Source organism: Pipra filicauda, unplaced genomic scaffold, assembly GCF_003945595.2.
Source record: "Pipra filicauda isolate LSUMZ 115617 unplaced genomic scaffold, ASM394559v2 scaffold95_size2449627_pilon, whole genome shotgun sequence".
Classification (NCBI taxonomy): Eukaryota; Metazoa; Chordata; class Aves; order Passeriformes; family Pipridae; genus Pipra; species Pipra filicauda.
Window position 1 is genome coordinate 2070136 of NW_024105153.1, and position 26619 is coordinate 2096754.

Genomic DNA, 26619 nt, shown 5'->3' on the forward strand with positions numbered 1-26619 from the left:
GCCTAAGAGCATTTGAACAGTATTTGAAAGTTACTCTGGACTGCACAGTCATACTCATTATTTCACAATCTTGTGACTGCAACACTGTCCTTATAGACTGGCTAGAAATGAGGTGCATAGACAGCAATGACAAGAAGAACAAAAGCGCAGTCTTTCTAAGTAGTGAATCCCTGACCAAACTCTACACCAAAGTTATTATAATAACAGAAATACAGATTTTCCCCATAAAGCATGACAGAATTTGACTATTTTTGTTTTGGAAAAAAATCATAGATTTATGTACCTTCGACGGAATCATCAGGACTTAGACATGCTGGAGAAATGGGATGACAAACACTTTACGATACTCAACAAGGACAAATACAGAAATCCTGCACCTGGGAAGGGAGAACCCCTGCAATGACACAGGCTTGGGCCACACAGCTGGAGAGCGGCCCTCCTTTGAGGGCTCACACAGAGAGCAAGCAAAGCATGAGCAAAGAGCGTGCCCTGGCAGCAGAGGATGTCCAGAACTCCCTGAGCTGGCTTACAGGAACAGAGCCAGTGTATCATAGCAAGTAGTTATTGCTCTTTATTGGCAGCCTTATGCCATCTGTCAGTAAGGAGCAAGGGACTGCTTAGGGGCTGGGGACCTAAGAGAGGCTTTTGCAGCACGGAGAAAACAAATCTTAACAGGAACTTAAAAACTGCTTTCAGTGTCTGTTAGGTGGCTTTTAAGAAGATGGAGCCAGACTTATTGTAGAGGTGCATAGCAAAGAATAAGAGATAACACATGTAAGCAGAAATCAGAGATTCCAACCAATAGAAAGAAAAATGAACACATGAAGGAAGCCAGGTTGCCCAGAGTGGTCATCCAGTCTTATCAACTGAAGTTTTCAACACCAAACTAGATAAAGGTCTGAGCTACCTTGCCTATTTGAGAGTTGACCCTACTTCGAAAAGGAGACTGGACCTCTTTAGATCCTCTTGCATATCATAAAATATATAAAAAAAATAAATCAAGTGAATCGAATGCAAAGCAAAATATCCTTGTTTTATTTATTAATACATTTTAGTTGGGAAAAAATATCCATAAAGGACTGAAAGATTACAACTGAGCAAACCAATATCCATTAATGGGTCCTTCAAAGTCTGTCAGACAGAAGTCTGCCTGATTTCCGGTTTGCAAAATCCAGTGGATCAAAAATGTTGCACTATGTCTTTGTCTGCTGCATTAAAGAAACCTTTTTCTACCAATAGATTCAGCTACCATTTGCTGATTTAAAGACCTCCTTAATATTCCTTTGGATGAACAAAATCTATGTTCTTTTAAGGTTTCCAGTATGAAGTTGTTTCCAAATGCTGAAATACTTTTTGCAGCAACTCTCCGAAAGTCTTCCAATATCTTTTTTTGAAGTAAAAAACAAAAATAGAAATATTATTGCAGAAGAATGGTTTCATTGGCGCTACTTAAGTGGAACTTACTTTCCTATTAGTGAATTCAAGAATTTGGACAGCTAGTTCTATCACAACATAGAAACAAAAGTTCATGCTTAGCTGTTTATCTGCCACTAACATGTTCTAAAATTCTCTTTTCAGAAGACAGGCTGTACTCTTTTAACTGTTAACTGCAGGTTTTTTTCTTAAAAGGTTGTATAGAAAAGCCTAGAATCTAGGTGTCTAGAATGCACTTGAAGTGCTAGAAATTCTGAGAAAGACAGACTTCAGATTTGCTCTGGCGGAGATACTTGCTTGGTCCAACTTGACAGTGTACAGATTAGATAAGAGACAGAACATAGCAACAGCTCCACAAGGCAAAAACAACAGTTCATCCAATCCAGGATCCTACTTCTAACACTTTCATGTCAACAGTAGCTATCAAGTAGGGAGGAGTATAAGGAGGAGAAAAGAACAGTTACATACAGTCCTAGAAAACTTCCTCAGCTTTCTGAAAAATTGCTGGTGAAAGACCTCCAGAGCCTTAGGGTTTCTGTCCTTGATAGACTTCAAGAAAATTCCTCTTCCACAGAAGACAAATGTAGGTAAACTTCTACCAGTCATTGAACTCCATATTTCTCCACATGGAAAATCACCTCTTCTTTCATGCCTTGATCCTGCCTCTCACTTTTTTCCTTTCCTCCATTTGATACATATGGTTCTTAGGGAGGAAAAGACAGGAAGTATCTAGACTCCATACCACTTGCTGTTTTCCACATCTTTGTCATATCTCTACTCCAACTTTTTTACAGGCTAAAAGACTCTACCATAAAATACATTTCATCTTTGTCTAAAAGTTCTCTTTCTGATATGAGTCAGGAAGTGAAGAAGCTGTAGGAGGAAACAACCTGACAATGTATAACAGACAAAGAGGGGATAAAGTACAACTCTGCACACAGAAAACCTCAAGCCTCACACAGTGCAAGGACACAGGAACAGCTAAAGGCCACACTCAAAATAATAATAAATGGAGATTTTAAAAACTGAGGAATAAGAAGCCCATGACTTCCAACAACAGAATGAAGACTCCCTCTCCACCTGCAAATCTGAAGTTATTGAATGGGTATAGCACTGATGGAACATTATGAGGAAAATCCTCTATTAACAGAGGCATCAAAGCCAGGTGGATATATGGAAGTCCACGGGGACATATGAGATGTACCCAACAGTGCTGAGGGAGGTAGGCTGCTGGCACTGTGAGGCCCCTCTCCATCATCTTCATGGTAACCAAGGGAAGTTTGGGCAACCAAGAGAAATGTCACTGCCACGTTCAAGACAAGTCAAGGAGGATAGTTTAGAAAAACTATAGGCTGGTTGGCCTCACTTGACATCTTGGGGACGTTATAAAAAAAGACCTCAGCAGAAGCCATTATCAAGCACACAAAGGAAAGGAAGGTGAATGGGAATATTCAGCTTGGATTTAGCAAGGGCAAACCATGCCTGGCAGATCTGGTAGGTTTTTTACAATGGGCTCAAAGAATTGGCATCAGAGATATATAATCAAGCAGGTGGTTTAGCACTAGAGACAGTCTTCAGGGATCTGTACTGGACTGATGCCGTGCACTGTATTTACTAATAGCCCGGACCTGCGGATAGATCACACTTTGCGAGTTCATAGATACAAACTGGGGGGGAGTGGTAAGTTTTCTGCAGGGCATAGCTGCTATTCAGAGACAAACTGGCAGGCTGAAAAAGTGGACCAGGCACATGTGCAAATGCAGCCCTGCATTTGGGATAGAATAACCCTATGCAACAGGACAGTCTGGGGGTTGACTGGCTAGAACATATCATCTTTGTAGAATAGGGTCTTGGTTCATGGTGGAAAGCAAGCTGAATGTGGAGGATTGTGGACCAGGGCAGAACTTAAAAGGGTAAACAAAGCAGTGGACATTGCCAGAACGGAAGAGAACGTGGCACAAGGTGGGAGGAAGTGTCTACGATGTGCGTGGAGCCAAAGGTCGAAAGACCCAGAACAAGAACATGATTGAAGAAAAGAAGAGTGTTGAAAGCTGATAGGTGCAAAGATGGACATTATTTGTAAATAGGTAGAAATATGCATACTGTAATTTTATAGGGCCAAGTATTGCTTGTTGATAGGTTGAAGATGCTTAGCTCACAGACCAGCAACAAAACTAGTTCCTCTATAAATAGAGGCTTTAAATAAATAAATGATTATCTGGTGACCAGCAGGGGTGTCTGTGCCACAATTGCTACAGCTGAACACTAATCAGCAGCATGGAGTAAGTTCAATAGCATTTCAGGCCATATTAACAAGAAATGTGTCTAGCAGAATGAGGGAAGTGATTATCTTTTATTGAGCACTCAAGAAACCCTCAGAGTGCTCTTCCTCCTCCCATCCAGAGCACACTATGTCCAGATTTTGGAGCCCCAATCCTAAAAAGGCACTGACAAAACCACAGCAAGTCCAGCAGAGGGTCACCAGAACGGTTAAGGGAAGGAAAAACATGGTATGTGAGGAACTGCTTTGCTCAGCCTCAATGAGTGAACACTAATTGGAGATTGTATCACTGCCTTCCATTACATAAAGGCAGGACAGAGAGAAGACAGAACCACTACTCTTTGAAGTGCACACTAACAGAACTGGAAGCAGTGGACACAAGCTGGAACACAGAAGATTCCAATTTAGAAAATTTTTCACTGTTAAAGTTGGTTAAATATTAGGCCACCCAGGAAGAAGTTATGGTTTATCCACCCGTGGAGAAGCACAAAAGTAAACTGCCAAGGTCCCTGAGCCATGTGATATAACTGGACTTGCTTTGAGTAGGAGGTTGAAATAAAGACCATCAGAGGGTTAAATTAAAATTACTCCATGATCTTCCCTGTTGCTTTTTCATGTACCTTTTCCAATTCTGTGCTATCTTCTTTGACATGGGGAGTGGGAGGAAAGAGAATTAACAAAAACATTTAAGACCTTGGTGTCTCATGGTAAAGTTTTCCTCAGCTTCTTAATTTGTTCCCAGCATTCTTTACTTGCTTTCTTCAACTGCTACTCTATCAATATTTCCTCAAAGCTGCCTTCTATAATTCTGGAAAATTTTTAAGTGGTGAGTCAGTTCTACTTTCCTATCAATTTATGAACATTTTTGTACTCATGAGACCCATTTTGTAGATAACCACAATGAGTTTCATCTGCCATATTTATCCCTCAGTCATTCAGCACTGTAAAAATTCTTCTCCAGTCCTTCACAATATAATCAGCAAACTGTCACCTCACTACTTACTGTTCATTTTAGGCAAATTATTAATTCTGTCACGCAGTGCAGTCTCTGGAACAGATAACTGCAGTTTTATTTTTCATTCTTCGACTGATTATTTCCTCCATGAAGACTTTCTATCTTACATGAAGACAATTTAATTTCCAAAAGTTCTTGGTAAGAAATCAGTTGTGCTTGGATATCCAAGTGAATTCAAATACATCAATCAGGTCTTCCTTATCATGTGCTTGTTTGCTTATCCAAAGGGCTCCAAGGTTTTCTAACGTATGATCTTTTGTTACAAAAATATGTGACAACATAGCTATTGTATTTACTAATTCCACCTGAGAAAAAGGTTCTCTTAATCTGTCCATTTGAATAAAATCTAGTATCATTCTTCCATTGTTGTTTAGCCATGCTGGTTTTCATTTGGACTTCTCGATATCTTACTTCTTAACTGAACAGTTTGCACCTGTGCCTCCAATAGAGCATCTTGGAATGATCTTCGTGTGGTCTCCACAGTTTTAATTTTCACAGACTCTTTCCAGAAGTTATTTTTTATCTTCTAAGATAACTCTACCTGATTTCTCATGTAATTGTTTCCTGCCCATGCAACCTCTCTACTATTATCTTTGTTATTGCTTCTGGACAGTGACCAATTTTCATTTTATGAACAGTCTCAATTACTGCCATGCAACTGTAAAAGCCAAATTGTTATAGCTAATAAATAAAATAACTAGTCAAAAGAATTTATTTTGTCACTAAAGTCAAAAATCTGCAAAAATACCAATTCAAACTTCTGCAAACAGCAGTCTAGTATTTAATATTAACTTCAGCCATTTTGCTCAGAGTAAAGTCTTCTGTGACCACTGCGTTTTTTCGTTGGGTAAGATGGAAAAAGCAACCCTAATGTCTCCAATAACAGAACACTTAAACTGCAGTGAGAACAAGGGTAATCAATTAATTTGTAATATTCACTTTATAAAAGGGACTTGTAACACACTATAATTTTAGACACAAGTACACACATTCTTTCTCCCTGCCTCCTCCACCTCCAGTAGTTTCTGGAAGACTTTAACTGCACAACAATGGTATCACTTTTGCAATCTCAGTGCAATCTCAGTGCAACAATTAACACTTGAATAAGATCCTTAGAAAAAAAACTATGGAATCTACCTTATCTCTGTTTAACTAGCACAAATTCAAAGGTAAATACCAGAAAAGGAGGAGTCTGAAATACGGCTGAAGAGACATTCTTACCTCCATTTCTCTAGCTGTTTAGAGACTGAAGACTCAGAATGCCATCCTCACATTAGTGAAAGACAGTCTCATCAACAGTGAAACAAGACTTGATAAACTGTGGTTACTAACTTCCTGACTGAAAAACACCTGAATCTTGTTTAAGCTATGGAATTTCTACCCAGTCAAGTATATTTAAAACCACTTGGGTTAGCATGGTCATCATTTCATAAAACAATATGGGGGGGAAGGAAGAAGAAAGAAGAACAGCAAAAAAATCCAAGCCCAAGATAATTTGAAACAACATCTTTCTTAATTACAGATAGAAGAGCAATGTCAAGTTATCCATAAATTATTAATCTGTTTTATTTTCAGAAGTGCAATAGTACAACAATGAATGCCCAATGTAAAAAAAAAGAAAAAAACAGCTTACAAAACTCTGACAATAATAGACTATAGAGGACATCCATTCAGTTTAACTTAAAAAATCTTCTGCTAACTATATGAAGAGACTAAAGTACCAGCTTCCCACACTTAACATTTAAAAGCATTAATCAGATGCCACAGTTATTAAAGTTAGATAAACCCCACATGAAAAAGCCTTGCATTTTTCATGACACCTTTCCAATACTGTCTTCTAATGAAAAAAAAAAGTTACAACAAATAAGAGTTGTGGCATGTCTGGATTACAAATATGTTTTCCTTCTTACCATTTATTTCCACATTAAAGAAGGCTGAAACTCTTTCTTTCCCTGAAGAGCAGTACATGAATGCATTTCTCTTCTCACAGACCCTTCTGTTCCATCTCTGGCAATTACTCATCCTTTCTCTTTTTCCACCTACCACCTCACCCAAGTTTGCACCTAAATTTGCAAAGAGTATGAAAAAAAACCCCAAACCCCAAAACCCCAAATCAAAACAAACCAGATGTCTAAGATGATAATTTCTTGGCGTTACTTTTATTTTTTCCTGGGCCTCAAATGCCACCCTTGAAAACTGCAAGACTACATAACATAACTGGAGGGTAACACTGCCTTTTTGATTCAGAAACACGAAACTTGTGTGTCATTCTAAGAAATTAACAAAATCCCAAAGTTGAATAGAAACTACCAATTTAAAAAATTCTTACCTGGAAGACTTGACTTGTTTGATACTAGCCCTTCAACCCGTTCCTCTTTCTCATCACAGGGATCCTCTTCATCAGACAATACTAAGAAAGCCTCTTTTGGCAGACTTTCATTGCTTTCCTGCTTGGATGGTGAACCCAAACAGTTGTCTATTTTCTCTTCTAAATCTGGGGCTGTGTCATCCACTGGAAGCAGAGAACTTTTAGAAAAACAGCTCAGATCATCTTCAACAGGGGCTAGTTTTTCCAAAATTGGAATAATTTCATCTGTTTCCATAGAGTCAGTATTGTCCAAGATACTTTGACTTGGCTCATCTAATGTCTTCGGAACAGCGGTTTCTGAAAGACCTGCACTGCCCTCTTGTTTTTCCTGGTCAGCTTCCATACTGCTAGAGATGGCTGCTTCTCCAACAGCCTCTTCAACAGTAACTACTTCAGTCCTCTTTTCCCCACTAGGTGAACTGGAATTAACAGTTATATTATTTGTTTCTCCCTTTTCTTCAGAAGAGTCAGTAATATCATCGACTGATTTACTTTCAGCTTCCAATGGGACGTCACTCTTTCTTTGGTCCAAATGATCTTTTGTATTATTTTGTTCATGGAAATTGTCTTTATTGCTACCAAGCACTCCATTTTCTGCCTCACAAGCTACTGCAGTAACAGTATCTTTATCTTGCTCAGGAGTAGTATTTTCTGGAGACAGCGTTAGAGGTTTGGATTCTATGTCACTGACTATGTTTCCTGTCCTACTTTCAGGGCTTTTGGCCTCACTAATTTCATCAGAAGCTGTTCTTTCTTCTTCAGAGTTAACACACAAGTCAACTATGCCATTAACTTCCTTCTTGTCCTCCATACAGTCTGAATTGCTTAAAGGGGAATTTAAATCAGAATCTCCATTCTCATGTTTTCCATTTAACAGTTTCACTTCAGTTGTCTTCAACAGCTCCTCTTTAACCTTATAGACAGCTTCAAGTTGTTGTCGATCACTTACTCTCATTGTTTTTCGTGCTTTAAAGACTTTTTTCTGAGGTTCATCTGTGCTATCCATCTTGACCCTTAAAAAAAGGTTCAGAAAGAATTGTGAAGGTAAAAATTTATCATCATTATCTTAGTACTACTCCTGTAGCACTTAGCACATTTTAAAGTAACCAGTTTAACTGTATCAACAAAAACAAAGAAACAACTGTCAACACAATTAAAACACTACCTGACCTCAAAAAAAGGGAATACAAGTTTCTATACATGTTGCACAAATACCTGAATGCAAAGATCACAGAAATCACACATTAGGCAGCAGTAGTCTGACTACACATTTTAGACTAGATGTCTCAGATACTGTACTAAGGCAAGAGTCAGAAGCCTTTCTTCTCATAAAAAAGTAAAAATAAATATAAACTGATGGACCAGGAATATTTTTATCTTTCTAAAAATATGTAATTTCATGAGTTTCAAATAGAATTAACAACTGGGGTAAATGACAGGATTTTTATATCAAGTTACTTTAAAAAACCCTTCATTATATAGAAAGAATTTCTGAACGTTTCATTAAGATACTTTCTTTTGTATAGATAAAACACACTTTCATCTTCCCTATCTATACAATGGTTAACTGAACTTGGGTTTTTAAAGCACTTTCATTCAATTTGCAATAATATTTTACTAAGACTATTTTTGGCCATAAAAACTACAGGTGTTGCAGCACCTTACAGAAAAATTTCCTCTTTCAAGGAAAATGGGTGGTTTTGCCCTCTATACTTATATTCACTCCATTCACCCACACAAATATTAAGAAAAACTAGAACATTTATTAAAGAAATTAAGAAAAATGATAGAAAATCTACTTTATCAAATCAATAAATGGAGATAAAATCAGCATTACCTAAGAATTTATAATGATTTTGTTGAAATACAAGAAAATCTTATTTGTTTCCATTAAACAAAGCAAATCCACAGGGAATTTTAAAATAGTTTTCCCCCACGCGGTCTTGCTTTAGGGCTGTCCTAGTTCGGACAGCTGAGATCAGTTCATCATGGTATGGGTGTAACCCAAAACTGTGTATTCTATAGCCTTCCGTGCCATTTCCCAGAAACTGTTGTCAATAGACTATTCGCACCCTCTGCCCATAGAGCCTGACTCCTCAGGCTATAAACTAGGTGTTAAGAGGCCTGTGAGATAGGAGGATGCTCTTGTCCTCACACCCTTTGTGGAACTCCCCGCCCTGAGGGAAGTACTGAACACTCCTGCCTGAACTGGAGGATATACAATCTTGGAGTTTTGGAACATTTTTAACCCATTCGTGGGATCCAGAGGAAGACTGCAGCTCATCGCTCTCAACCAGACTTAGACCACCACCCTATACTGGACTGCAATCACCACTTTGACCAGACTGCAACAACTCTCCCACCAGCAGGTTCTTCCCCTCTCCCTTTACTTTGGACTCAAGCGGGGCCCAAGGAACACCACTTTGTTCATGCCCCAGGGTACTGGGTTATACATTTGGGTTTTGTGAGTTAAGACCAATTGTCTGTTTGTATGATTGTACTTACTGTATTATTTTAATAAATTGTTATTCTGACTTATAATCTCTCCTTTGAGTTGAGTTCATTTCCCCTGCTGGTTAACTCTTAAATCAGCACAAGGGCCTAGTTTTAAAGGATCATATTGGCAATATTCAGAAGCAGAAAGCAGTTAAAGAAGTCGTTACACACTAAATGTAACTCAAGAACTAAGATCGTGATTCAGCTGATGTTAACCAATTTAGCTCTACAAACCATCATGTCACTCCTGTCTAGGATACAGCTTGTATTAAGTTTCTCAAAAACATGCAAAAATTAACTTGGGTAACAGTAGTTAAAAGACAGAGCAAGTAGAAAAAAAAAAACCAGGCAGTTATCTCTATATGATTTTTTTCGCCCACAAGCACCAGATAGGCAATGTTTATAACACTGATACACAGCAGAATTATTAGACAAATGATGCATTTTAAGTATTTAGGATGATTCATTTTGCATCATCCCTCAATTCACTTTCATTCACAGAGCTGAGAAATTAATTAATAAACTGCATTTTGTCTTTTCAGGTGCAATATAAATGATTTTTAAAATTTTATTGAAAAAAGAAAGCAGGACTATCGAGAACATTAGCTCAAATCGATGGCTTTGTGTAATCACAAGTTCAAGAGCGTTTGGACAACCCCCTCAGGCACATGGAGTGATTCTTGGGGTTGTCCCATGCAGGGTCAGGAGCTGGACTCAATCCTTGTGGTCCCTTCCAACTCAGGCTATTCTACAATTTTATGAACCAAGTCACAAAATTCAGAAAACAGATTCCACAGCCTCTAAGTAACAATTTGGCTCCACCCCATTTTGCAACCAACTTTTCCTCCAAGTTTTATTTAGGCAGTCCTAAGAGTGCCCTTTAGCCTTCTCTTGAGCGATTAAAGATGTCAAGCTCTCTCAGCATCTCATTGTAGGTCACACGCTTAAGCTCCTACCATTTTGGTCTGCTGGATTTTTCCTAGTAAACTAGGAAAAAAAACTTGGAACAGATTGCTTATGAAGAAAATTACTTAACATTTATCCTCAACTGCAATATTCTACATTGTAAGATAAGAAAATATATTCTAAGGTACAATATGAATTCAACTACCAAGACAAACTCTAAATCCCACAATCATGACGTGCCATACTTTACAATCATAAGGCTTCTTTTACGCTTAGTTAACATGACCTGACGAAACCAGGGGCAAAGCAGAAAGCAACTTTTTGCACTTCCTATTAACGCAACACTGAGCTTCCCTTCCACTTTATTACAGTTCTTTTCTCCAAGACAGTCTAGAATTTTTGTATTTGAGTTACTGATAGTACTTAATACTTGGACACTCACATTCAGGAACAGATCACAGAATCACAGAATATGCTGAGGTGGAAGGGACCTACAGGGATCATCGAGTCCAACTCTTAGCCCTGCACAGGACCATCCCCAAGACTCACACCATGTGCCTGAAAGCATTGTCCAAATGCTTCTTGAACTCTGCCAGGCTTGGTGCTGGGACCGCTTCCCTGTTCCAATGCCCAACCACTCTCTGGGTGAAGAACCTTTTTCTAATCTCCAACCTAAATCTCTCGACAAAATGTTGTATCAGCTCTACTTATAGACTCTCAATAATACCATTAAGATATACATTTTTGCCAGTCTTAATTAGATTTTCTGAACCAGACTGTCTATTAGTGCATGGCCACTACTGGGAGCAAAACATAACATCTATAGAAACACTGATCTGAAACATCACTTTACTTGGAAAATGTTCTCATCACATAGCCATTTTCAATCAGATGAAATATGAAATCCAGGTAAGCTGTTAATGCCTTTCCAGAGCTGCCTGCATGCTAAATACAGTTTCTTCATGTTTCTTCAGAAGAGAACATATTTAACACAGGAATTCTAGACCCGAAGTTACAAAACGCATGTAAAAACCTCTAGTATTTCTGAAGTGCGCGTGCAGTTTTTGAAAGCACATCCCTTCCGTCTTCCCAAAAACTCAGCATGTAAGGCACATTTTTTCACATCGTTATAAAAGCATATGTCATACCGTCATGTAATAGAATACCGACAATCATACTCATGTTCCATGCATATAATCCCCTACAACCAACATGTATGCTGTTACGGATTTTTATCTTGTAGAGCCAATTTGGAAAAAAAAATAGAAAATGCCAGGTTTGGCTAGCCTTGAATAATTCCAAGGCTCCTAATAGGTGACTCATGAGTGAGAGTCTACTGTTAGTATAGTACGAGAATATAGGGCCTTTGCATCAAAATTACAACAGACAAATAGTTTAATGTCCCAGACTACAATGCTTCCTTTTACAGGCATTACAAGAATTTACAAAACATATCACAGTATTCATATTCTTACTTTTCCTATCACCAAAAGATATACTAACAGATTAATATAACATTTACAAACAACTTAAAATCAGATTTATAAGTGCATCACTTTGTAATCAAAAAATATAAAATATAACTTAAAAGAATGTAATATTTTCTGTTCTAATTTCCTGAACTACCTAAGCAGTTTTTCACTCATATTTTTAACATAAGAGTAAATACAGAGAAAATGAAAGACACTTCATCTTAAATTTACCAAGAATAGCAGTCTTAAAAAATCAAACATCAGAATACCTTTATATTGATGCATCCTTATTTTTTCTTTAAAAATACTGAAAAAACCAGCTTAAATTTCTAATATGTTTAAAAATTATGTTTATTTTTTATCTTAGGACATTATTCAAAATCTAGTTAAAAATAAAGCTCTTATACAGTTGTAGAAAGAACCTGCAAGAAAAACAGGCTTCTCAAAATTCCATTGTTAGATGGTTATTTGAGTAACTCATGCATATTTTCAGCTCCATCCCACAATCTTTTGCAACTAAAGAGTATTCAATAAAAGCTACTAAAAAATATTCAATAAAAGCTACCCTCAGTGACAAAATTACAAGCACAGATGAGATGAACTAGCGTTTAGTGCTCATCTTTTAACAGCGAAATATCACACAGCACAGCAGAGCAGCCTTGAAGTGTTTCCAGCCATACCCACAAGGGAGCACAGTGCAGCCAAGGAACAGATCTCATGTGAGAGCTGAGTAAAAGAAATAAATCAATCGTTAACCAGTCCAGATAGGTTTGGTCACACCTGTGCAAGCCAATCAGGTGCCATCTGATAAACACTGCCTTCCAGCCTCTCAAAGGGGCAAGGAGGCAGCCCTTCAGAGAGCAATGCCAAGGCAAAGCTACCTTGCAGAAATAAAACATTTTAAATGACTAGTATTCTAAATGAATGTATTTTGGTAGTCTCCCTTAATACTTAACATTAACAAACTTAAGCTACTTTTGCTCATCTGATGCTTGGGTGTTTTCTCTTTTTTTACTCATCATGTGACCAAGTCACAAGGAGGAAATGAGTGGCCCAGGCACCAAGCCAATGGAGGGGCATGTTTTATTTCAATTAAAGGCATTTGTACAGAACAGCACAAACTGACTCCTGCATGTAGAGCTACATGTGTAAGGGTTAAAAGCTGTAAATAAGGTGGTAGGTTTTGGGCTGATTTTTTTGTTATGATTTTTTAAACTCAAGACTCAATTTTGGAGTATCAACATGCATATATTTTCTATATTTTTTTTTGTTTAGATATGAAAATTCCCTTTTTCATTTTAGGCTTGAAAGTCATATATACTTCAGCATGTGAGACACAAACACAGCATTAGGCACCTCCTTCCAATACTTGAAAATTTCCTTCTCATGATGAAATGTGTGCTGCATGGCACAAAATGCTACATGGCTACCAGTGCAGCTAGGAATATGGGGAGGTCTCTTCTCTAAGCCAATTAAAAAGTTTTCTCTCTATTTCCTTATTTTTTAAATTATTATTATTCTGTAGAGAGATCGCAGCTCTAAAGTAACAAAGGAAGGTATTAGATGCTCTGGATCAGCCTATGATCATGTGCTCAGGTAAGCAGCCCATGAGCTGCTCCAAACGTTAAGCCAATCAGCAAGGAGCTGCCTGAATCCCGCCTAGTAACAGGCAGCAGACAAAAGGAAGGTCATGGAAACACGGCGGGTGGGAGAAGCTGCAATCTAAACAATAGTGCACAATGGGGTTTGCATAATATCATGGGTCTAGAACAGCACAGGTACAGGGTTCCTGGGGGGCTTGCAGAGCTGGCCAAAAGCACGGCAACTATAAAACGTTTCCCAAAGCACAAGAACTACATAGATGAAGGAAAGTTCACTGATCGTGAACATCAGTGCTCAAATGCGCAAATCTACTTAAAATCTACTTAAAATACAGCATAACCAAATCAAGGAAAGTGAGGCAGCAAATGGTCATGAGTATTTTGTTCTAGGTGGAGAGCCTCAGAGAATGAAAGTGGTGAATAGAACCTACCTTTTAAGTTATGGTTCATAAAAAGCAGTTTTCAGTTGAATTCCTCCACACCGTTGATATAAGTTTTCAGAAATTTAAAAATTATTTTCAAAGAAAAAAAATACTGTTTGTGACCTATTCTTACAGAACATGTGCTGAAATAACATGCCAATAATTTGTTTTTCTACCACTAATACAAGTCAACTGATCTAACTGAACGGAAGACAAACCACCAGCCTAATGATCTCCATTTACAACTATGCCTTTGCTTTTAAACGTAATAAAGAAAGCAGAGGCCATGATTATTATATGTGCAGATAATATTTCTTCCAGCACACTACAGGTGATTTGAGTTTTCCTCCCTTTCAAAAGGGCTACAGTTAGTGTTGGCTGAAAGTGAAAGAAGGATGTACAGTTATCTAAGAAAAAAATTACGTCGCCATCCTGTCCTATTTCACCTAGCTGCACGGGCAGCAAGACCAGGTGAACGGCAATTAAGCAGCCCTCTAGCTAAACTGTCCCCCCCTCCAGAGGTGCGGGGCGCGGGCGGCGCGTTCCCCTGCGGCGCAGCCCTGCAGTGCCGCCGCCGCTCCCCAGGGGGCGCCGCCACACCCCGTCGGCCGCGGCACCGCGGGGGGACGGCCGCCAGCCCCGCCTCCCATTGGCTGAACGGAGCCGCCGCGCCGCAGCCAATCAGGCGGGAGCTCCTGAAGTTCTACCTAGCAACAAGCCCCCACGCGGCGGGCCTCGCGCGCGGGCACGGCCGCGGGGGCGCGCGTTGAGAGAACGGGATTTTCCAAACGGCCTGATGGAAAGTTAAGGGCTTTCCGTGAGACCTGGAGCTGCGCAGCAGCGCTGACCCAGGAGTGTGAGGCACACAAGTGCACAGACGTAATAAAGAAGAGGTGTTTAATGCGCAAGAGCATTTTTAGGCGGTTTTAAGATCACTAAATTCTGTGATGTTGACTGTTGAGTCAAAAAAACTGCCGAGATCCAACCTGGGTTTAAGTACGGCAGCTGGAAAGCTTTCTTTTCTTCAGATGCCATGCAGCACCTGTGCTTTTCTAGTATCCCAGCAGAAAATCGGTGTTTTGAGACGAGTGCAGTATGACCTTCTGCCTTGAAAGCAGAGGCCGTTCTCCCCCACCCTTGCAAACTGCCTTCTGAAGTTCAGCAAAACACTTAAGTACACGTGTGTATCTACGCCTAAGAAAAACACCCAAATCTATGGGTTAAAGGCTTCTGAAACCGGAGTAAACTCGTGGTACAGTTTCAAACAGGTTAGTCTTGTGTACTGTATGTGATGGACAACTTCATGTACAAACTTGAACTACATTCTTGTCACTGTGGCGTTACTGTGAATTAAGCAGTTGTCTTGTGTCTGCTCTACCTCAAGAGAATACTACTGCCTTTGACACTGGCTTGTGAACCTGTTTCTCAAACCAAATTTTTTACTGTAGAGCTTTTTTCCCCATGAGGCTGCAGTGCCTTGTGGGAAAACTAGATTCCTCTTGGGGGAAAAAAATGACTGTCAGGTCCATTTACACAACTAAGATATTTCATCTGCTGATGGTTTTGCAGAATTGTCCTTATGTGTTCATCAGGTTATGCCTTGATAACTACTACGTGTAAAACACATAGTTTGGAACATGGAAGAATGGAAGCCGTGGAGAGTCTTTCCTAGACAACTTTTACAAGCAACTCAAGTGCCTCAGAAACACCTATTCTTTAGCATGTGGACCTTAAGCTGATTCTTCAAGGAGAGTTTTGTCTTTTTCCGTAAATTAAATGTTAATAGCTATTTAGATTATTAAACTAGTAAAACTGCTTGACTGGAACTCAGCAACAGGGCTGTGATAACGTGTTCTCTTACTTCCCACAAGTGTTAGAGACTTCAACTTTTTATCAACAAGTCAAAACATTAGCTTTCAATTCAACTGTGAGATCTCTAAACACTAAACAAGTACTGCTGTTTGAAATAGCAGTAACAGCAAAATTCAGCTTTCTTATAGACTGATTTTTTTTCAGCACAAGCTTAAACACTAAGTATGTTTCTTTCCATAGAAAAAAAAGGATTTACTGAATATCTATGAAGTTAATTAGTGCATTTAAGATACATTTGTGGAGTACTATTATACACAGTTTCAATGTTATACTGCAGTTCCAGCTTTGGCATAGGATTAACAGTCACTGTTATCCTTAAATAGGAGTAGGACCTAAAAATTCCATAGAAGTGGACACTAATTGCCAGAACACATCTACAATAAAAAACGTACCCAACTTTTGATATTCCAAACATAAGACCTGAACAACTTGAATTGTTCATGCACATGCAGACCAAAAAATACAAGAAACTCTGTGAAACAAAAATCTCGAAAAAGCAAGGCAAGATGTTCTGTTCATGCTTAGGCTTTTCCAGGCATTATAAAATACAGTATTTTTTCCTTTTATAAGGAAATAATTTATAATTTATAAATTCCAAATTTATAATTTCAAGTGAAAATTCAACAGGCTACAGCTTTGAGAAGGTATCACTAACGTGTACAGATCTGCATCCTTTTGAGGCAGATTTCTTTACAAGTCTTCTGTTAGATAAAATGCAGGATTATTGTAATAAAAAAATTGATATATTTACCGCAATAGTCCATATTTTCTAGACTAGTTCCTGTATCACTTATACAACTAGCTGTAGCAGTGTAACCTTGGTTTTCCAACACTGGCAGCTTGGTGACATTGCAATTCAGAGGTGAGCTGCCTGATGCTGCAGTGGTCCCCTGAGGTCACTTCTCAAATGCCAGGAGAAAGAGAAGTGAGAACTCACAACAAAAAAAGGCGATGCTGTATTAAAACGTTACTGTTCGGCACGCATACAAGCGCCTTTTATGAATTTTTTTTTTTTGCACATTACATTTTCTCAGTAACAATATAGAAAGTTTAAAATGGAACAAAACCAGCAGTTGGGAGTTGGCTGTGGGAAGGGTTATCAGTATTTCGCCCGGGGAAGGCACCTTTCCTCAGGAGGGGCTCTGCACCTGCTGCCTCACCTGTACCAGACCTGCCCCACCCAAGCGCAGCACCTGGGGCTGGAGGGGGCACATCATTTCATAAACTCATCCAACTGAAGCCTGATGGGGACTCTCAGATTCTGGGGAGCAGGGAAGCTATTTGCCCATTTCCCACATGAAAGGATGAGTTTTCTTTCAGTGGGTGCCTGAGAGAGGCCAGGACACCGCCCCGGCAGCCATCTTATTCCCACACCAGCTCCCTGCCCGATGGCGGGGACTGCCGGAGATTTGCATACCCGCTCGGGATTGGCTGTGGGAGAGCTGTTTTCCATAAACCAAATCTGCCCGGCAACAGGCTAAAAATAGCCGGGGCTGCTGCCGGGAGCGGGAGCAGCTCGGCCCACACGAGGGGCCAAGACACGCACAGCCTTCCTGTCGTGGCGGTATGGGCGGGCACGGCACACTGCACTTCCGCAGGGATTTTTTTTTTTTAATGTTTTCGTGGGTTTTTTTTAAATGCCAAAAATAATTTCTGAAGTAGTTCTCTCTTCAAATCAAAACATGAACTATTATAATTTGCACATTGTCTTCTTTCTCACTTTCATTTCTAAGCAAGCAGGAACAGAAGCCATCTTTCTTACTCTGTTTAATAACCCATGTCAGTTTGGTGAGATGGCAGTGGGGTAATCCACAACATCTGCAACAGATATCACCTAATCCTCACTACATATAGACTGTTACAGAGGCTGCTTCTTGGCTCCCGAGTTACCCTTTGGTACCTCACACCTCACCAGACACCCCCCCATCCAATTCCTCTACTGAAACTAAACACGTGGGATTTCGAAAGGCGAGCATGATGAACCAAGAAAAAAAATTCCGTAAGTACATAAGGCATCTTGAGACTAAAAATTAAATGTAAAATGAGGTAAGTAAAGCACAAAATTTCAAAGTTATTATGTAAATACATGTTCTGTGATAACTCCAGCAATGATTTACATGTAGAGTATTGTAACATTTAAGCCTACAAAACAGGTATCATTTACAGAAGTTTGATTTTCAGTAGTACTGAACTGACAGCATAAACTCTTCTGACTGCAGCAGAAGCAAGTAAAGAGATTTCCACACTTTTCACCACATCCACTCCCAGGTTTCTGTTTCACGGAACTGTGTTAAAGGCAGGTGAAAGCCAACACTGTAAGATGAATGGAGCACCCAGTGCACACAGGACATGTACAGCCACCTAATACAGGTCTCCAGCATCCTGGAAAGTGCCATCTTAAGTGTAAGCTGTATATAAGCACCTTTGGTATGAAGAAATGCATTTTCTACAAGGCTGTCAAAATTGACTAAGAAGAGAAGGAAGAAAAGTGGCCAAAGAAGATGGTCAGTGACCACTGATGAGCCTTGATATCTTTTGAACGACTCAAGAAAAAAAAAAATCACAAAAATTAACCAGAAATCCTAACGGGAAAGTTAAAGTGAAGTAAAACAAATATTTGTATATAATAAAGCTTCAAAATAAAATTAGAAAAAAAGCCCTAAACCACCACCAAACAAACCAAAACCCACAAAAGAGTTTCTTCTAAAAGCTAGTTTACCCAAACTTTATTACCTGTACCTAGTGTTAGGACTATTTGTCACACATATTCTTTATGAAAAGGTAGCTTATTCCATAGATGTTGGCTTGCTACCTAACAAATTTTACTAGCAACTCTGCTATGTACCACAAGACATTTATTCATTAATCAGAGCCTAAATATCTTCCAAAAGCAACTAATGGTGTGGAATAATGGGAACTGAAAAAAACCCTGCCAACCTAATATTCTATTCATTACTACATAGAAAAAAAGAAAAAAAAAATCAAAAAGCATGTTTTCAGTGCGGGTAAATCACTGCATTAATATGCTAAGGACCCTAGACAATGAAGGTAATCCATGTTTTTACAATGATAAACAGTCACTCTCTAATAAAATTCCACGGCAGTCAATTTCTTACTATATCAAGCATTCAATAATAGAGTAAGATTTATTTACCCTAGTAGAAGGGTACAGTGACAGATCAAATTCTCTTGAGTCAATGGGTGGACAATTATTTTTCTGTATTTGCTGCTAGGCAAAGATTTGTCACATCTCAAACTTGTAAGAAAAATTACTCATAGTGTCACCCAAATTGCAACTGAAACGTTTCATAGTCAAACACTAAGCAACCATAGCAGAGATGACTCTTCAACTTATTCATGATTAGAACAAGCTCTGCAGACACAGATATCCAGACTTAATTCTTTGCTAAGCTGCCTAAGGAACAGGAAGCAGAAAGTGGACAAACCCAAGATGATTTCTTTATAGAGTTCTAATCATGGAAATAAGTGAATAGAACTAGTAGGAATAAATTTTGAAATTATGTTACACTAGTTTAAGTGGCAAAGTTTTACTGATCTGCATCAGCAACACCTTAAGCAGCAAAGCACGATATGCCCTGTTAATTTCTGAGGTGCTGACTTACACCTAAGGCTAATGTACTTGTCAACTCATATACTCTGAGAAACAAAAATATTGGAACAAAAGCAAAGGAGGATGACGGTAATGTCCTGAAAGTAATTGCTCAGTTGATGGGAAAATCCTTTTGTACTTGGCTCTTTAAAAGAATAAAAAATTTACTCTTCCTATCAATGTTTTTGAATGAACATAATAACAAGGACTGCATTTGGCAACAGTCTTGTGCCATTTCTTGATATGCAAACATCTTATATCTGGCATATAATAGAAGCCTAAGCTGAACAAAATATTTTCAGGTTTTTTTTTTTTTTTACCATAGAGGGGTGGGGGTAAAGTTTGGCTGTTATCAGTTGGTGGGTAAAGAAGCATAAATAGGAAGAACTTCCATGTCAATACAAGACACACTTTTTTTTAAAAAACAAAAAAACAGACAATGATTCTTTGGAACAGCCGAACCAAGGATGTGTGAAAATCCCCATCACTGGAGGCTTTCAAGGTACAATTAGACAGGGTGCTAGATAATCTCATCCAGGCTCTCAAAACAGTTCACAACTTGCATAAGTAAGAAGTTCGATTACAGAATACGATGCAACAAGAAAAAATACTGAAAGCAATTTTTATTAATCAAATATAATGAAATATTTTTTCTCCCAGTTCTGCTACTGCAGCCTATGCACAACTAATCCAGTATAATCCTGCATCAAATTGTGAAGACAAGTCAAGGAACAGGAAAGCTGGAGCTTATTGCTGCTTTAGTACAAAACGTAAGACCAAAATATTTAGTAAAAAGTGTTGTTTATCACTAGGAAAACATCAATTTGCAAAATAAGTTTTATTGCCAGGTTTTTGTTTTCCATCCTTGACAAAGGTAGTTTGAAAGTTCACCAGAATGAGGAAGAAATCATTATAAAATTTCATGAGGAGAACTAGGTTCTTTCGATATCCTGCTCCACAGACTCACTTTACAGCAGCAATGCTGCTGTAAACACTCACTGTATTATTCATCTGTGGCCACCAGAGACTACCACAGTTGCTAAGCAACATCTTAGTTTCATCTCTATTTTGATATTTGCCATTTCAGAATATTCATTGGAACCTTACATTCTTTCAATAACCCCATCTCATTCCACTATTTAAGACACTGGTTGCATAACATCAGATACCTAATGAAAAGATTAGTTTTTCACAGTGGTTTTATGAACTGTAATCAACTAGATTTTTCAGGGACCACCGAGTGGTTTTATTGTATATGTAGGAATCTGCCTATACAATTCCATTTTGGTGATTCTCTCTCATTGACTTTTTTCCCCACCCTAAATCTGCAGATTGAGCCAAAAATCACCAGGTAGCAAAATATGTGGGGGATTAAAAAAAAAGAAAGAAAAAGAGGGGAAAAGCCTCTTTTTTCCCTATGCTTTTCTATATATCTATGTGTAGATAAAATATCTAAGAATATTTGCATGCAGCAAGAAACAGTCACCATAGTGCTAGAGAAACCCCACTCAGTTTCAGAAATTGTTTTGCCTTTTCTGATTTCTAGTTTCTCCACTTAAGAAAGAGCGGGAAATGGAGAATTCCATGGTAAAAAACAATATTAAAAAATTCAAACCACAGAGCAGTCAGCATGTTTATCTAGATTTATGGTACTATGGATTAGAATCTTACTCTCATAAATGAGACTGAAGTCTCTCAATGAAAGAGTGTGACACATGAGCCCATACATGTTCACCAATCTTAGAAAAAAAATGACCAGTATAAATGACCTTTGGTAACTCTACCAATATACAGACATCAAGCAGCAGATTCCACAGTGGCAGGAAAAGAACACAGATTGCAAACATCCACGCAGTCAACATATTTCTGTGGATAACACTGCTATGAGGTTACTGCTCCTTGAGAGACTGCCCCCAAAGACTGTCATCTAATCCAAAGAGGGTTTCCTATTGAACAATATCTTACAGGACAGCATCCTATGCCCCACATAGTTACTCTGCACCCTTTGCATACAGTAGTAGTATTCAAAAGAAGCAATGAGCTTTCCAGAACTCTGGCAGACTGAGCACCACCACTGCCACCCAGTACCGTAGTCAATAGTTCAGTCAGTGTTCATACAGAGTCCCGTTCTCATAAACTCTCTCCTGTCCTTATTAAGCAGCATTTAAACATTAAAAAGTACTCCTGATTGTCTTGTTGTAAGAGTTCTGTTACTTGTTACTGTGACATTTCCCTTTGGGTTGCGTAAGGACTGAGGAAAAAAGAGAGGATGAAATGCTAATAATTAGGTGTAGGCTCTCATGATGAGAACTGAGAATAGCTATGTTTCTATGAAACACTAAATATGTGGAATCATGCATGCACTTCAGGTAACAGCTCTTCAAATCACAGCCCTAAAATGACCAGAGGAAATAAAAACAAGTGCCTAGTTAACCATTTGAAATAGGAGATGACAAACCTGACTAATATTACATAGATGTGTCAGATATGAAGTAAAAAAAAAAAAAAGTAATCCAGCTATTGTACTTTCTCATCTAGCAATATGAATCTTAATAAAAAGGAGTCAATTAGGAAGAGTTTTATCACTTTAGTTGTTATGCAACTGCATCTGTTTTTTGTGTTGTGGGATGACCAAATGCTGTATCTGTAGCAAAACTCTAGTACTAGGATTCTGAAATATTTTCTGTGAATTATACCTTATTGTTAATATTTCAAAGGAATGTGGACTTCTAAACCTAAGAAACTGAAATTAAAATCTGTAATCTGAAGGTATCTCTTCTTCACGACTATGAAAGAATCCATCCTTGTGTTTCCTCAATTTCTTAAAAGTAAGATCCCTTAAGCAGAAAAAAGCTGTATGCAAAATGTCCTCTTGACCACAATAGACAGCAGGTTCTCTCAGGCTAGGTTTCTTAGAGGATATAAATGCAAAATAAAAAGCAAGACTGCAGAGATGTTCCACCTGTTTAATAAAGACTCCTTTTAGACTAAGAAGCTACAGGCGACAAAAGAAATCAATTTGCACTTCCAGAAGTATTTCTTACATTTGCTTACTAATGACCCAAATGACGCTTGCAATTATGCAGGATGCACAAGAAACACTCTAGAAGGCTTCCCTGGCTTTAACTTCACATCTAGGATGACAGGTTTTAATTTTTTTTTCCTGATGAATGCTATTCAAAGACAGCCATGAGTCCCAGTTTGCAGTCACTCAACGCCATCAGCTATGCATGGGTGCTGGCAGTGAACATGTGGACAGAAGTAGTCAGCCAGCAATGTTCTGTTGATGCTGACTGGTGAGATCATACATATTAGCCTAGTGAGCCAAGGAAATAGATCTAGATACGTGATCTGCCTAGGACATGTGCCACCTTCTGCTCAGAAAGACCAGGGTCTAGAGCCACCTCCAAAGCCAATGTTGCATTCTGAAGTGGAAAAGACAGAAGCGAACAAAAACAAAACACATTTCTTCCAGTAACGAGGTCATTGTATTTTCAAAAATAAAGAAGACATTACAAATTCATGAAACATTAATAGTCTGCATAAAACATTGAACTAGCACTCACAGTAGTATACAATATCAAAACAAGAAGCTGCAAGTTAACTGTTTGTCAATGATTCTGCCAGAAGAGCCCATAAAAAGTTTTTGAGCCTGGTACTAAAAAACAATGGCCAGGCTATAGTGATACTGCCAGCACTTTCATGAGTGGCTAATACTTCATCTGTAAAAGACTTGTCTAAACTGCTTCATGAAAAGCTCAAAGTAGCTCTACAAAAAACATCCTTAATTTTACCATCCTGGGAGGAAGCAGATGATGAAGCAACTATCCAGTAACATCATTGTCACACAGAAGTACATCAAGAATTTGTACAGCTATTTTAGACTGCCTGACTTCCCAAATTCCTTTAAAAAAAATCATATGGAGAGAAATGCATCTGCAGAGTCATTCAGCGACCACTGACAAGAAACTTCATTTTTCTTGTCTAGAAAGTTTCCCAAATGTCACCCAGAGTTACAGATGCCAGAAGCAGACAGTATGAATTACACTTGGGAATGCCTCCACTGACAAAAGGTTTAAAAAACTCAAAGGAAAGCATCTTAAATTTTGATGATTTAAGGTTATCTGTAATAAGTCAACTTCCAGAAAGGTTCTACCCAGAAACCTTTAACATTAAAAGGAATGCTCCTTCACAGGCTGACTTCTACCTAATGAACCAGCAAGCCAAAATGCTTGCTTGCTGGCTTCCTGGAAAGGACGGACTGCAGTTTCCCCTTATGCCAAAAATCAAAAGCTAAATTTCTCTTTGAAAGAGTGAAGACATTAATATATTCTCTCTTCATGTTCTGGCACATAACATAGCTGGGCTCTTTCTTGATAGTTTTTCAGAACTAACTGCAGACTCTCCTGATTAATCGGTATGTGTGACCACCTTTCCCCAAGTTTGCATTTGTGATCTTATTTATATACCCAAAAGGTGATTATGACCAGGTCATATTCATTTGTCACCACAGGACCTTCTTGGGGAAGAACTTCTCTAAATAATAGAACACTGAGGAAAGGGTAGCAGAAGCTACTGAATTGGTTAACCTTCTGAAAATCCATTTTCTCTGGAAGCTGTTAGTATCTTCTTTAAAATCTTGTACAGTTCCAGAGAAAACTATCTGCACAAGAAAGTACTGATCCTTGAAGGGACATTAAAAAAGCACCTATTTGTTTTGAGAGGACAACTGTATTTTTTTCAACAATCAACAAATCCTTAGAATTTCCATCTTGTTTTCAAAGTGCACAATTGACAGAGAAGGCTGCTGCTCACAGTGTGATGGCCCTCCCAAATGATGTGGAAGCTCCAGCAGTATCACAGCAATCCTTCACCATGTGAAAAAAAAAGATCCTATCAGCAGTTTTGAGACTACTACATATGCTGCATCTGAACAGAACAGTTAATTACCACAGCTGCTTGGGAAGAGAAATATCTTTTTCATTTGACTATAACTAGCATACTGATCACCAAAGTACTTTCCACTTACTCTAGGGAAATGTAGCAGCAAACAGGTACTAATAAGTCAGGGATATATGCTGCTTTCATTAACAGACCTGAGATTTTAATTTGTCTACTTCACATGGCATGAAGTTAAGCTTTAACATTTTAATTTTGATAGTTCCTATGATTGCTGGATTTTCTCTGCCAAATGAACAGTCTTGGATTTGGTTTTGCAATGACTTTCCTCCATTACTGAGTTGACCATTAATCTTCTAGCCTGGAGAACACAAATTATTTACAAAATTTGTCTTACACTATCAGCAGCACTTCCTGGAACACACATGCAGTTCTTACACTGGCATGCAAGATTCTCAGTTTATCCTTACCAGTAGAAGAAAGCAGATGCAATTCTAAAGCTTCCTCACTTTGAGAAATAGCTCATCATGAGACATCAGTTTCATCGTCCCCACTGCTGTCAAATATGCAATAGCTGCCATTACGAGAGTCAGCACAAAATCCTGAGCTACACAGCACGATCAGAATTCCCTTCCCATCACATCTTTTTATAGCTGATTTTGGGGTGAGAAAGCTTAAAATTTTCCCCTTCCTGGCCCCATAATGAAACCAGCTGCATGCACCGGAATTTGCTGATGCTCTACCTTAACTAAAGATGGAAAACTTATAACTGTTTTCAGTAAATAACATATTCACTGTTTGCAGCATAGATTAAGTGATCTTTTCTAAGAAAAACTCTAGTTCAGATCTACTTACAATAGCTAAACTATGTTTCACCCTTCCCTCTATGAGGTTGCTGATGGAGAACACAAGGGACATCTTCCTCTCCCACCCCAGCACACACTTACAGAGCACAGGCCTGTACCACAACTAATAGCTATGTTTGTAAATGATCTCAATGTCACTGAAGTTCTAAAATAAGGCATTATAAAAGTCACACTCCTCACAGTTTTAAATATTGTTCTCTTTGATTACACACACACACACACCCCCCGCACCAAAAGAACCCAACATAACACAAACCAACAAAGCAGTTTTCAGTCATCACATAAGGTGAAATTCTAGGGTAAGTCTGACCACAAATAAAGAAAAAAGACCCACAACAAAAGAGAAATACATCTGTACATAAAAACAAGATAAGGTCACTGACTGCACACCACTAGGATGATTGAATTTTGCTAGGTATTTTACTTTTCTTGACCATAAAGGTTTTCATTCAGCAGTTAACAAGTTTTGCTGCATAGACACTGTCCTTTCAAAAGGGAGGGAGGGAAACAACAAAAGTATCCAAAATCTCTGCAACATCTCCAGTGAAAGATACCAAACATCTATAATTAAGGAAGACACCATAAAGCATGAGAACAGAAGAAATTCTTTCTAGGCTCATCAGACCATTAAATGTCCTTAGCTATCCATTTGCTGAATCCAAAAAGGCACTTGGCTTTCTGGCTAATTTTGACTCATCATCTAAATATCTTTTCAGGTATGAGCCACAATGCAGACATTATTCTTGGGGAGAAGACCTAGACTATTTTTGTCTGGTCTCTTCACCGAATCAAACTAGTAGGTTGTACCAAACCCTACTAAGAAACTGTATACAATAACTAGAAATTTAGATTACATGGAAGACTTCCTGCAAGCATTATCCCATATAACCCAGCTGCCGAGTTGCCATAGTGGGCAAGCCATACATCAACTGTTCCAAATCCCTATGCCATCTAAATCCCGTAGACTGGCCATTCTTTTAAACCTGTCTTCAACTCAAAGTTAGATGTCTTTCTGGAAAGAGACAAAACAAAAAGAAGTTCACTGCTTCCTTTACTCACAGCAAAACTAAAAAAAGAAAAAAGCAACATTTTAAAAGATCAGCTGGTCTGCCTCTAACTCTCCACTGCTTTTGTTTTTTCCTCTCTGGATTGGAGCACCTATTTTAGGAGTCATTTTTGCTTTCTGAAAGATTACATTCAGTGGAATTACTTCTTTATACAATTTATTTTTTTGAAACTCAAGACTGGGCTGCGTAAGTAAAAACGTAGCCTGCGCATAAAAGGAAATTATTGTTCCACTCTGCCTGGCACCTGTGAAGCTACATCTGAAGTATGGTACATCTACTTTTGGAACTCAATGCTCAAGAGAGATTGATA

At 38.5% G+C, this 26619-nt stretch overlaps 1 protein-coding gene across 9 annotated transcripts in view; it reads right to left on the reverse strand.

Annotated features, from left to right (window-relative positions):
- LOC113988804 (activating transcription factor 7 interacting protein) overlaps positions 1-26619 on the reverse strand; it is an 86073-nt gene that overhangs the window by 41557 nt on the left and 17897 nt on the right. For 8 of the 9 annotated variants that reach the window (XM_039391426.1, XM_027722738.2, XM_039391424.1 and 5 more), the window contains exon 2: positions 7060-8111. In XM_039391426.1, the coding sequence (XP_039247360.1) occupies positions 7060-8104 (1045 nt within the window). In that variant the 5' untranslated portion in view covers positions 8105-8111. Of the gene's footprint in view, positions 1-7059; positions 8112-14004; positions 14450-26619 lie in introns of those variants that run through there. The other variant, XM_039391428.1, reaches the window with a different exon arrangement.